General features: G+C 34.5%; 1 protein-coding gene across 9 annotated transcripts in view; it reads right to left on the bottom strand.

Moving 5' to 3' along the window:
* ABI1 (abl interactor 1) overlaps positions 1–13,421 on the bottom strand; it is a 127,112-nt gene that overhangs the window by 14,608 nt on the left and 99,083 nt on the right. For 4 of the 9 annotated variants that reach the window (XM_073885572.1, XM_025892005.2, XM_025892001.2 and 1 more), the window contains 5 exons: positions 12,393–12,569; positions 8,460–8,474; positions 7,634–7,734; positions 5,800–5,940; positions 2,971–3,071 (listed from right to left, as the gene is read on the bottom strand). In XM_073885572.1, coding sequence (XP_073741673.1) covers positions 2,971–3,071; positions 5,800–5,940; positions 7,634–7,734; positions 8,460–8,474; positions 12,393–12,569 — 535 coding nt within the window. Of the gene's footprint in view, positions 1–1,950; positions 2,032–2,970; positions 3,072–5,799; positions 5,941–7,633; positions 7,735–8,459; positions 8,475–12,392; positions 12,570–13,421 lie in introns of all 9 variants that reach the window. The other 5 variants (XM_025892007.2, XM_025891983.2, XM_025891986.2 and 2 more) reach the window with 2 other exon arrangements.

Here is a 13,421-nt window from a genome sequence, read left to right as displayed (position 1 = left end):
TACTGGGTCCCAGTCCTCAAAGTTTCTGAGTGAGGCGGTCTAAAATGGGATCTGAGAATTTACATTTCTAACTAGTTCCCCTGTGATGATAATGCAGTTGGCCTGGGGACCACACTATGAAAGCCACTGCCCTAGGACAGTGGTTTTCAAATTTTATGGTTTTAGTGTCCGCTCTTTAAAATTAGAGAATCTCCTCATCATATTTATTCCAGTTATCCCAAAGAAGTATTCTTCATAGTTGAAAAAATGCATGGTGATTGACAGCCCAATATTTAAGTAATAATACTCATGTGGTGATTTTGTAGATTCACCTTATGCAGAAATCATAATTAGTGAAATGTAATGTCTCATCCTGTGCAACTTTCTATTTTACTTTCTATGGAACACAATATTTTCTTTGTTTTCAGTATATCTCTGGATGGGGCTGATTGCGTGTGGAGAACCTTACATTTATGAATATTTGAAAAATAAATGATTGAAACTGAAAAAATAAAAATAATTTTAGTATATGTGCTGCCGAAGTGAGCACTAAAAAAATAAAAATAAAATTAGAGACCCTCAAAAAGCTTTTGCAGAGGTGGGTTATAGCAACAGGTAATTACTATAACAAATTTAAACTGACATCTTTAAAGCACATGAATATACAAAATACAAATAAACATTCTGTTAGCTGTCACAGCAATGATTCTATCATAAGTCATACAGCCCTCTGGAAACTTCCACTGTATACTTGTACATGAGAATGAAAAAGGCAAACAGGTCTTATTATTAGGAATATAGTTCTGACCCCAAAAACTCCATAAAAGGATCTTAGCATCCTCCCAGGGACCTGTAGCCAGATTCTGAGAACCAGTACTCTAGGGCAGATATCTAGAAATAATATTAAATCTAAGGTAGAAACCTGTTCAACCTGACTAGGTAACAACAAATTACTTTCCAAAGTAAGTGTATCAACTAATAAACTCCCATTAGCAGTGTACTTTCCTATTATTATATACCCTCATCAACACTGGGTACTAGTAAACTTCTACATTTCTACCTATAAGGTGGATATAAAATAGTTTCTCACTGTGATTTTAATTTTCATCTTCCTGATTATTAACTAGGTTGGGGACTTTTTTTTCACATGGGACTTTCTGGCAATAATTTTTATTATTAGGGTCTTCTTTTTATTATCTCCATTTGCCCCTTTTTCAATGTTTTGAAAAGATGTGGCTAGACAGCTATATTTCACCCAAACTGAAACTCAGCTGTCATTTGAAACATTTCATTATCCATTTCTATCTGGATTATTGCTCTTGTATATTTCTAGGCTGAATGGTTTCATCCTATGTGTGTATTCTGAATTCCTAATATGTTCAATCCAGTCACCTCCGATTTAGGAACAATTTAAATGTAACTGATTAAGAAAAAAAAAAAACTTCTTGGCATCCCAGATGCCAAAAGTACTGAGCTATATCAGAGTTTTTCATACTGTGATCCACAGGAAAGCCTCAGGAGCACCCCACAACCACACCTCATTTTCTTTTCCATCTAAATTCCTCCTGTCCCCCATCTTCACCCCAATCCTTTGACTGTATACACCAGGGAGTTCCAAATGAAGTTTCACGTAAAAAAATATTACATTACTTATTTTAAAATATCTTTTTGAACAATCACTGCTATAATTTTCCTTAAAAAAATCAAAACAAGCAACAAATACAAACCATATTAAATTGGTTACAAATTAAGCATAAAAACATTTCACATTTCAGAGAATGTGATTTTATATTTAACTGTGTAACCTCAGAGGCCTTTCACCAGAAGAAATTAGTGTAAATTAGATTAACACTTTAACCTTTGTATTACCACCTACAACCTAACAACTATAAAAGCTAGCAGTCTAACAGAGGAGTTTATTATGAATTACGAACAGTAAGTTAAATCACTCCAGTGGTTATGCAATCTCACCTATCACAGTGTTCACAGGGAGAAGTGGTGGAAGAGGTGGTGCTGGTGGAGCTCCAGAAGGAGGAGGGACAGAAATGTTTTCTAATAAAATAGTTTATAATTCAGGTCAGAGGACAAGAAAGAAAACTAAACATTCTGAAACAGTAAGAAAATACAAAGTTTTGGAAAGGAAAAAAAAAAAGACACCCATATGTAAAGCATGTCCAACTGAATATGAATTCATTTTACTAGGTAAAAAGGACATTGAGTTCATACCTGCATTAACTGTAAAATACGCCATTTTTATAAGCAGCTTTTTCTCCTTTTTCAACAACCTCCTTGAGAAGCTAAGAATTTTTCCTAACAGTTTGATTACTAAATATGTATTTTTTAACACTATAAAGTATTCATTTCATTTACTAAAAAAATCAAGGGACTAATTTAATGTTCTGCAATGATTTCTTAAATTTTTCTATAATCTAAAGAGTAAAACACTTTTCCAATTTTAATCCCATTTTATATTCATAGCATTTTATTAAAATATGTATGGAATATTATATGTAAATACAGCAAAGTCACAGAAAAGCTACCTCCAGAGTTGAGACAACAGCCTACAAAGAGACGTCAACTCACTGGTATTAAAAAACAGTAACAACAACAAAAAACTCACTGGTATATAATTCACATTAAAGACATTCAGCCTTTCAAGTATCACAATACTGGTTTGCTCTTGAAATAGGAAAAAGCATTCCTGACTAGTGCCCAAGGCAAGTATTTCCAGAGCAAAATGGCCAAAAAACTATTTAATAATGTTATGTAATATGCTTTGGATATTTGTATGTAAGAAAAAAGAGCTAGCAAAATCCTAAAGTCTCTGTGAAAGTCTCCCTAAAAATGTTCTTAAATTTGTTGTTAGCATTTCTTCTAGCAACAATCACATAAATTTCCTAAGTAAATTTTATCTAATGTAACTGTTTCAGACTTTCATAATAAAGCTCATGAATTCCAGCACATATTAAAACAGGTCAACATGCAACACACCTGGTCCAACAGTGGGCGGTGACGGTGTGGGCACGGCGATCGGAATGCCAATACTGCTGCTTCCACTGTTTTCTCGGCTTCCACTCCCTCCACTGCTTCCGCTGCCAAGAAACAAGTTTGAAAAAAGCCATTCTAGACATTTATCCAAAGACAAATTCAAAGCCACTCAATACTCCTTTTATGTGTGTGTTAAATATACAAAACAAAAAGTTTATAAGAAGTATTCAATACAATCTTAGCCCTAATGCTTAACGTGGTTGTGTTTTACTCTACTTCTCAAACTACTGGAAATCAGTGCAGTCCTAACATAGCACACAGAACCATCAGAAGAGATCATCCTATTGAGAAATGAATGACCAATAAAATCTCATAGTATAATGATCCAACAAAAGTTTATTTAAAACCTACTATGAAGAGCAGTAACTAAAGCAGACATGAACCATGTTGCCATGGAGCTCACAGCTGAGAATGGGAAAATAGACATTAAAAAATACCATGATGGATGCCACAAAAGAAAATGTTCAAGATGTTACAGAAGTTAATAAAAACTGTAACCAGTTTTAGTCTGGAATTAGTACCAAAATCTCCATCCCATCTCAAAGAATGGTGGTAAGACAGGGAAACTTTCTGGAAAACGAGCAAGCAAACCAACAACAAAAAAAAGTGACGCTTCAGCATGGGGCATTTGTAGAGTCGATACTGTTAAACTCTAACCAATTCCTTACTATTCTAATTCCTGTGGATTTACTGTCCCTTTAGGCATACAACCTCACACTATCCAGTTGTTTTAGTAACATGTGCATGTACGTGTATACACAAGTATATATGTGCATGTGTAACCTTAGGCTCAATATTGACTTTAAAATCAACAGGCCCAGAAACTGAAGAGAGCAAAACTTGCACTGTTTAATAAAAGTTTTTCTCCAATATGATTATTCTATAATTACATTATCATATGTTAATGGAAGAAAAAGAAAAAGAGAACAAGCTGTTTATATGCCATAAATTGCTTGAATGTGAAGGCCTCCCTACTCCCTCAAGCCAGGTGATCAATATCCTGTTTTGTCCCAGCACTGCATCACAGACATAGGAAGTTTTTGTACTTACTATGCTCTTCTACAATTATTGGTTTATATGTCCTGTTTCTCACAAGGGGGTTAGAAAATTACAGCCAAATCTGGCCCCTGATCCAATTTTTACAACCTGTGAGCCAAGAATATTCTCGTAATTTTTAAATAGTTGAAAAAAACTGAAAGAGGAATAATACTTTATGATACATTAAAATTATATGAAATTCAAATTTCAGTTCCATATGCAAAGTTTTACTGGAATGCAGCCATGCTCATTCATTTATGTGTTGTCCATGCTGCTTCCATGCTGCAATGACAGAGCTGAGTAATTGCAAGAGACCATATGGCCCACAAATCCTAAAATATTAACAATCTGGCCTTTTATTAAAACAGAATGAGCTTCTAGAAAATTAAACTATATCTTATGGGCATGTCCCTGTACCTAATGAAGTAACTCTTAGTAAGTGGTTGTTGTATATGATTAAACTATTAATACTTCCACTAGAGAGAAAAACCATGCTTTATTATTCAAAAATGAACACACACAAAAGAATTTGGTCCTCAATGAACCTGACCTGTTACAGTAACTGCAGATATCAATATAATAATTTATTTACTAACAGTAGCAGTAACAACAAATTTCCATTACATAGAACCTAAGAGGCTTGACATACCCCTACTTAATTGAATCCCCCAAAATGATTTTGCTAAATTTCTCTAATATACCAACCTAAAAGTCAAGGTAAAGAGAGGTCCCTTGCCAAGTTACTAAGTGATAGATAAAACTGAAGAATAAAATAAAGCTATAAAGTTAAGCTATTGCTATACAATAAATTTGTTGGACTTTATAAAAGTACCCAAACATGGAGTGGCTACTTCTGGGGAAAAGAAAATAGAGGCTATAACTGGGAAAGTACCTAAGGGGAACCTTCGGGGTTGCTGGTAGTATTTCATTTTCTGATCTGGGGATGGTTACGTGGGTATATTCAATTCGTATTAAACCATCAAGTTGTATATTTAATAAACTGTGTGCTTTTCTGAATGTACATCGTGCTCCATAATCAAGTTTTTAAAAAATCCACTGGGGAGGTAATTTCTAGAACTTTTTTTTAAACAACTTAGATATTCTAGTCTATCAACTCTCTTAAATTCTTCCTCAGATTTAAGGTCTTTTTTCTTCCAACCTCATAAAGTTTAAATCATGTTGTATAATTTCTGATATTTCATCTTTTATCCAAAAATATTTAAGAGTGGTTGCCTTGATCTTTTTTAAATAACTGCTCTAAAAAACATTCTTGGGCCTTGATCCAAATATACATTTATACCTCCATCAAAAAGAAAACATGGGAGCCTAGGTGGCTCAGTTGGTTAAGCGACTGCCTTCAGCTCAGGTCGTGATCCTGGAGTCCTGGGATGGAGTTCTGTGTTGGGCTCCCTGCTCAGCAGGGAGTCTGCTTCTTCTTCTGACCCTCCCCCCTCTTATGCTCTCTCTCTCTCTCTCTCAAATGAAAAACAAAATCTTAAAAAAAAAACCAACAACAACATAGTGGCAAATCTGCAATTAGTACAAACTTACTTAAAACCTAAAGAACAGGAATTATGGCATAAATTTATTTATAGAAACATACAATATTATTACCCATCTTTTATATTCTGTATTAGCATTAGAGCAATACTTTACTCGGCAACTTTATAGGAGTTTGTCACCAGTCAACCACCCCCACTTGCAGATATTCAAAGACTCAACCTGAAGGTTTACCTGTGTGTCCTTGGTCGCTGGTTTAAAGAAGCTGTCCTGCCTGGACTATGCTGACTTCCGAGCCTAGCAGGACTTGTCATGTAGTCATTAGGAACTGTTGGGGGTTTAACAGGTTCCAGGGTTTTGTAAGGAGTATTTCGTCTAAAGAAGCATAACAGAGAAAGGAATAATGAATAAGAAAGGAATAATGAATAAGAAAGATTAAATGGTATTTTCCCCTAAATCTGTGATTGTCTCTTTGTAACCAAGTATAACACAAGTTTTTTTTTCTTTAATTTGTAATAATAACTTTTGTTTAAAAAAAAAAATCTTAGGGCGCCTGGGTGGCTCAGTCGTTAAGCGTCTGCCTTCAGCTCAGGTCATGATTCCAGCGTCCTGGGATCGAGCCCCACATCGGGCTCTCTGCTCCACGGGACGCCTGCTTCTCCCTCTCCCACTCCCCCTACTTGTGTTCCTGCTCTCTCTCTGTCAACTAAATAAACAAAATCTTTTTAAAAAAACCTTAAATTTTTGTATATAAATTTTGTTACTATACACAAAAACTAAAGTTTGTTACGTTTTCTTATTAAAACCATAGGAAAGGGTGATTTAAAACTTCTAACCTTATTTCTAAAAATAATGACTGTAATTTTTTAAATGCTCAGTAATATTCAACTTTGAATTATACATTATTCCCAGCTCAGTGACCCACAAGCCACTGTCCTTGTACATTATAAAAATGAAGTAACTCGGGCACCTGGGTAGCTCAGTTGGTTAAGCGACTGCCTTTGCCTCAGGTCATGATCCTGGAGTCCCGGGATCAAGTCCCGCATCGGGCTCCCTGCTCAGTGGGGAGTCGGCTTCTCCCTCTGACCCTCTTCCCTCTCGCGCTCTCTATCTCTCATTCTCTCCCTCTCTCTCAAATAAATAAATAAATAATTTTTTTTAAAAAAATGAAGTATCTCCCCTGCAATTTATTCCTACCTCAGTGTAGAAATATACGAATGAATACATTCTGATCCTATGTAATGCCATAAATTTCTCAATAAATGGTTTTAACTTTTCTATTTAATAACTTCGTATTTTTTTTTTCAGGGGCTAGGGATTTACAGTATGAAAATAGAAACTAAGATGCAGTACAAATGTTAATTATTAATCCCTGTTACTATAAAATAATGATTCCTCACCCCTCTACCAAACACGAGAAATCTACTATTCGCCTTCCTGTGTTAAGATGAATAAACTTTCAGAAATGTCTTACCAATATTCAATATTTTTATTGCACTGAGAACTGAGAAGGAAGAAGCCATCAACTGTTATCTTTTCTATTTCTCCAACTGGCCTACCCCCAAAGCTCAAGTATGAAGGACCCTCAGATTACCAGCAGAAAGTCAAGAGTACTCCAGGTAGAGTCCCTAAGTTTCAGGTGCCAAAAAGATCTGCAGGCTATGAAGCCGAACTACATAAAATACACCGCTTATTTAAAGTCCTGCAATATGAATATTGTTAACACATGTGAAAGCATATGGAATCCTCTGGCGATTTCATTAGAAATAAACTTGGGCTAGACTTATTTGTTTCCCAAAAAAATTAATTAGAAGATTAAAAAAATAAATAATGCTTATTTACACATATACAAAAGAACCTTTCTAGTACAGACTTCTATAGAGAATATTATAAAACACACAGATTCATTTTGGATTCTGTTCAAGGAAATAAGAACCAAAATTAATTTGTAAAAGGTAGTTCACATTGAGAGGGTCCCACAGCAAGGACCCATACGCTTACTTAAGTCACAGAAACATCTTTTTCTTTTGCATATAGATTTTCTTGTAAAATGTAGTTGAATTCTTACCCCAATGTTCCCCGGCCTGACATGGGAGGGCTTGGTGGTTTCTGAGTAGGAGGATTTGTTCTCGACAGCGTGCCAGTTCTTGCAGGCTGGTTATTTCCATGCTAAAATGTGGAAAGAAAAGCCTTTATTTTTATATCAAATTGTTCTGTTGGTGTTTTGACACCATGTATTATTATTTTTTTAATATCAGAATGTGAAGTAAGGATTCCCAGACAGTTTTAATAACAGACTTTGGTACTACATTTTAAAAAGTCAAGAAACCACTTGCGCTTGGCTTTTCTCCTATTATCTTGTGCTATTCATACCAATTTATGGCAAATACAGGTGTGATTATTGGATTCTCTACATTATTTTATTGTTAAACATGTTCACTGAGCTCCAACTTATCTGCATTCAAATACTGGATTTCCCAAAATTTTTTAGACATGTACATTAATAAAAACTACAAATCTCAGTGTCAACTTGCTAAAATATTCATTAAGATAAAACTCATCTTTATCTTAACAATTCAGTAACAAAGTCATATATGTCTGGAAAACCTCCTAATTGTAAGTCAATAAAAGCAAGGCAACTATCAAAAAATGAGCAAAGCAATAAATGTTAGCAAAATTAATGTTCCTATATAAATGCAGATGTCAATATATCTTTTGATATATTAACACATCCAAGCTACGTTGCTGATTTGAACTGAGTTTATTTACTCTACATAAATCCTATGGGAAAAAAGCAGACAGACATAGGAAGAGTTTTCAAATTTTAGTGGCTCGGCAGCCTCTATCAGTATAGAGGGAATACTGTGGATCAGATGATAAGTAGTATCTCTTACCTTGGCTTTTAGCCACTTTACGTTGGCAAAAAAAAGGGGGGAAAAAGTAGAAATTAATTCTAAATAAATTATATCTGATAGGACACGTTTACATTTATAGTTATTCAATTCATGTTGATAAGCTTTTACCCAGCCATATTTCAAATATTTTATAAAGAAAAAAGTATCCATAAGCAGTAGGGAAATATTCACGTGTATCAAATATTTTTCAAAAGAATATATTCATAAGGAAACCACCACTTAATTATGCCAATCTCATGCAAGTCCAATAATGTCTTGGGTCAGTATTTCATCCTATGAAACTAATCCAATTGAATCACAGATGATAAACACCGATTTAAACAGAAACACCTAACACACTCAATGTAAGGCTACTTTAAGACATCAGTGCACAAGACCTAAGGCTTTACTGAACAAGTAAAGTATTCATCAGATGACTGGTAATATAGTATTTTAAAAACTGATAAAACTGTAAATGTTAAAATTCAAAACCACATGTTGCTTCCAAATTCAGAAAAGGACCTAGCACCTTGGTGTTTAAAACAAAACAAAACAAAACAAAACACGATGCACAGTAGCAGCTTAGCCAGATTCTAACTAAGGCATAAACAAACAGGGTCTAGAAACCCTCTCATTTGTAACTTATGAATCTAAATCTGAGCAGGCCAACAGTAGCAGGAAGCTATAGGTTACTTTAGTTCCAAGTTTTCTTCTGAACCAGTTTAGCTAATATTCAAAACTGAAGAATGATTGCTTTGATCCTAAAAGCTACTTCTATGAAAGATGACTAGCCTATACTTGAAGTAATAATGTACTATAAATAATATGAAATACTGTGTATAATCCTAAAGCATCACTACTCGTACTACGCCACTTAAGAAATATCTTTAGGTCATAGAGTCTAACCTTGTATATATTCTTTAACACTTGCCCTTCTAAATATGAATCTATCATTTTTCAGGTGACCATAAAGACAACATTAAGAAAGTCAACCAAAGGAGGAATGTACTTTGTCTTAGATATATTCTCATTTCCAGAAATTATGCCAGAATTTTGGTGTTAATATGTTTAGAATGATATTGCTCGTTTTTATCAATGTCTGGAATCCTACCTAGCTGCTACATATCACACCTGGATTTAGAAACTGTAAACCTGAATAACATTATCCTTGGAAATAAGATATACTAATGTGATAGCATTATAATACACCAAATACTATCCTAGTCTAAACTTGGCCTGCTTCTCCCTCTCCCACTCCCTCTGCTTGTGTTCCCGCTCTCACTGTGTCTCCCTCTGTTAAATAAATAAAATCTTTAAAAAAAAAAAATTCCTAGCTGAACTCTGCTACTACGCAATGGTGTAACCTTTAACCTTATATGGAGCTCCGCCTCCTCTATCAAGCGTGTATTTATGTATACAGACATGTTTGAGTTTCAGTTTTAGAAGAAAATAATCTCTGTATCTTACAGCTTAAAATACTGTAATTGTTAGCGACCTACAAGATTATTCCACTTAAATATCCCCAAAACACATCCAAACTAGACTTTTATTTTCTTAAGATCTCACTTCATTTCTTTAACATTTACATTTATGGATGAGCCCCTTTACCATTTCCCTGGAATCTTAGGTTTAAAACGATAGAATTCTCTTTGATTCCTCCCTATCTTCTGGCCCTAAGTAAATCATAAGCTTTGTATACCACAGGTGCTGAAAGTCTAAAAGGCCAGCCAATCCTTTCTTTGACATATGATTCATTAGCTTACTCCTTTGTTTAATACAAGTGAAACCTTGAAAAAATACATTCTTATATACATTTGGTAAAGCTTTAGTTTCTCTACTAATAAAATGTAACAAATCCTAGATCGCATGGTCTTTTTGAGGCTTAAAAACACATACATTGAAAGTCAGTCCTTTGTAAATTATGAACCAGGCTATAAAGCTGTTAATTAAAAATTAATTTAGGGGTGCCTGGGTGGCTCAGTTAAGCATCTGCCTTCAGCTCAGGTCATGATCCCAGGGTCTGCTGGGCTCCCTGCTCAGCAGGGAGTCTGCTTCTCCCTCTCCTTCTGCCCCTCCCCACGTCCCCACCCCCGCTTTTGCTCTCTCTCTCTCTCTCAAAAAAATAAAATCTTTAAAAAAAAATTTAAATGTCTCTACTAAGTATTCAGGTCTTCTCTAGTCTATATCTTACTCTGAAAACTTGTGCTCTCTTATAAAGTTCATCTTCTTTACATTCTCCTTCATGTATATATTCTGGTAGTTTCCTTACGCTAGGATTCTCTTATCCATATCTTACTGTTTCCAAAAGTCAAACCAGACATATCTTAAGATATTGTTTCCATATTTTTAATTCCTACCAAACTTATGTGTAACCATCTATTTCAAAGCATAAAATGCTTTAACATAATAAATATTATTTAAATAATACAAATAACAAAACCCCGAAATTTACATCACAAAAGAAAATATGATGGAATATTAATTTCGGAGTGTAGCAACCTTAACATGAAACTTGGCAGCTTTAAGAAGAAATACTATATTTGGATACAATTTTTTAATCTGTATATATTTTTTAAAATACCCAAACATCAAAGTCAAAAGCCAAACAACAGTATGAAGAAATATCTGCCAATATATAAGAAGCTCATTTCCTTAACAGAAAAAAGAACTCTTATCAATCAGTAGAAAAACAAACTTCTAAATAGAAAAGTGGTAGACAAAACATAAGAAAATAATTCTAGAACTATAGCTAAGTATAGCTTCTCTCTTTTCCTTCTCATAATTTTGGCCCTAGCATTTGTTCATTACTATCCAAATTTCTAACCTTCACATATCTCTAACTGTGCTCTAGAAATACTTAATTAAGCTGGCAATGATCTTTCTGAGAAATCATAAACTGAATTTAAGCTGTTTTACAAGCCTAGCCACATCCCCTGGGTAAAAATATAAGAAACAAACAAGTAGCCTCCTCTACATTTGCAGTGTTCCAACTTTACATCTAGCTTCCAAGCATGACAGTAAAGGGGAGATTCCAATAATGTCCAAGGAGAGTAGAATAAAAGTCAGTATTGTCAGTCAGCTATACTCCCTTCTTGATCGGGAACCCCCAAATAATTCAGAATGCAACAGATCCAGCAATAGCATCTGTCAAATCAGCCAGTTAGGGAAAGCTTCGAGATTCTAGCTGATTCCTAAAAATTTATTATAAAAATTCTGAAAACCAGAATAAAATCAAATAATGGTCCTCTAGAAAAGGGACTACCAAATTTAAAAGGAATTGTTTATCCTGAGCAGAAATGGGTAAGAAGAATTCAGGTCATTCGGGATGTTTGCAAAATGACCACAAACGCCTAAGAAGTTGACAGGCTACTGATATCCTTCAAGAGCAACTAAATTAACATGGGCAACAAATAATCTCTTTCCTAAAAGCCTGCCGCAGCAGGGGAAGGGGAAGGGAAGGGGGTGGTACACAAAACGAAATACAATTTTTTATTCTTCATAAGTTGCTGGAACTATAGCCACATCTACAGAGATGCACTAACACATATACATATTTTGAAATAAAAGGTTTAAAGTATTTACAAATTATTTTCTAAACCAACTCTGTAAAAAAGCATACGATTTTAAATATTCATTCAGTAGTAAGACATGGAATTCAAAATAAAATTTGTAATATTAGTCTAGGACTCAAATGGCTTAATTGATGAATAAATAGCATGTTAAGTTTTATTGTCTTCTTGAATACAACCTATTTCACAGATAAAATTCTGCCTCAAGTTTAGTATAATTATTATCAAATAAATGTTCTTTGAAAACTGTAATGCTAGTTACCAGCTAAGAGAATCTATTAAAATTATTTTTATTACCCTATTTCCTATCCAAAATATTTACCGGATAAATTATTTCAAGTTAACACAATATAAAAATGCTTACCTTGACACCATGGCCCACATCATCCAGAACTGTATAGTCAATAGGTTTCCGAATGTACCTTACAGGACGCTCCATATTTGCAGGTGCTATTATTTTGTGAGTTCTTGATGTATTCTTATTTGTTGTCAAAATACCAATCTCTCTCCGAGCCACTTTCTCTTTATGAATGTCCACAGTCTGTATTTTAAATTTGAACAAAGAAAATATTATTACGCATTAACTAATGTCCATATATATTGGGCCATATACAACATTGGACCACAGGATGGTACTGCATGTCTATTTTCCAGTGAATACTCTCTCTTTCCCTTCAAAATTAAGGAAACTACTATCTTTGAGGCTCAAAACGGGGAATATCTAAAGATGATTAAAAGCACCAACTGATTTAATGGATTTGGTTCCAAGACAATTTCCAGGAAAGTAATTTTCATTCCTAAAAACTCAGCGTGTATGGAAAGGGAGGGGGGTCCTGCTCTGAGAAGCTTACACTTTACTGGGGATGCAGACCAGGAAGAAAATCAATGATTACAACACAATGAGGTAGTGCTGTAGTGACATAAGCACAGTGTATCTGAAATTACTCCAAAGGTGTTCAGAGCCAAGATACCTAACTAGGTTGAGAAGTGCTCACTTAAAGACTTTATAGTCTGTAGGTTCTTAAGGATAAATAGAAGAGGTAAATATGGAAATTATTCAAGGCAATTATTCATACTGCAGAAAAAGGTATAGGAGAAAAGATGGTAAGTTAGAGCAAAAGTTATGAACTGGCATCATGCAGCCTACCTAATACTGGCCTTTATGACTTAAAAAAGAATTTTGTTGCTGTTTAGTTGCCAACATTTAAAACTAGATAAGGGATGCCTAGATGGCTCAGTCAGTTAAGCGTCTACCTTCGGCTCAGGCCATGATCTCAGGGTCCTGGGATCAAGCCCCATGTTGGGGGCTTTCTCCCTCTCCCCTCTACTCGTGTTCTATGTCATTCATAAATAAATAAATAAATAAATAAATAAATAAATAAATAAATAAATA

The sequence above is a fragment of the Callorhinus ursinus genome, unplaced genomic scaffold (genome assembly GCF_003265705.2).
Source record: "Callorhinus ursinus isolate GAN/ISIS: 27379988/994484 unplaced genomic scaffold, GSC_fseal_2.0 scaffold63, whole genome shotgun sequence".
Taxonomy (NCBI): Eukaryota; Metazoa; Chordata; class Mammalia; order Carnivora; family Otariidae; genus Callorhinus; species Callorhinus ursinus.
The sequence above is the reverse complement of the archived record's forward strand: the minus strand, read 5'-3'. Positions and strand labels throughout refer to the sequence as shown.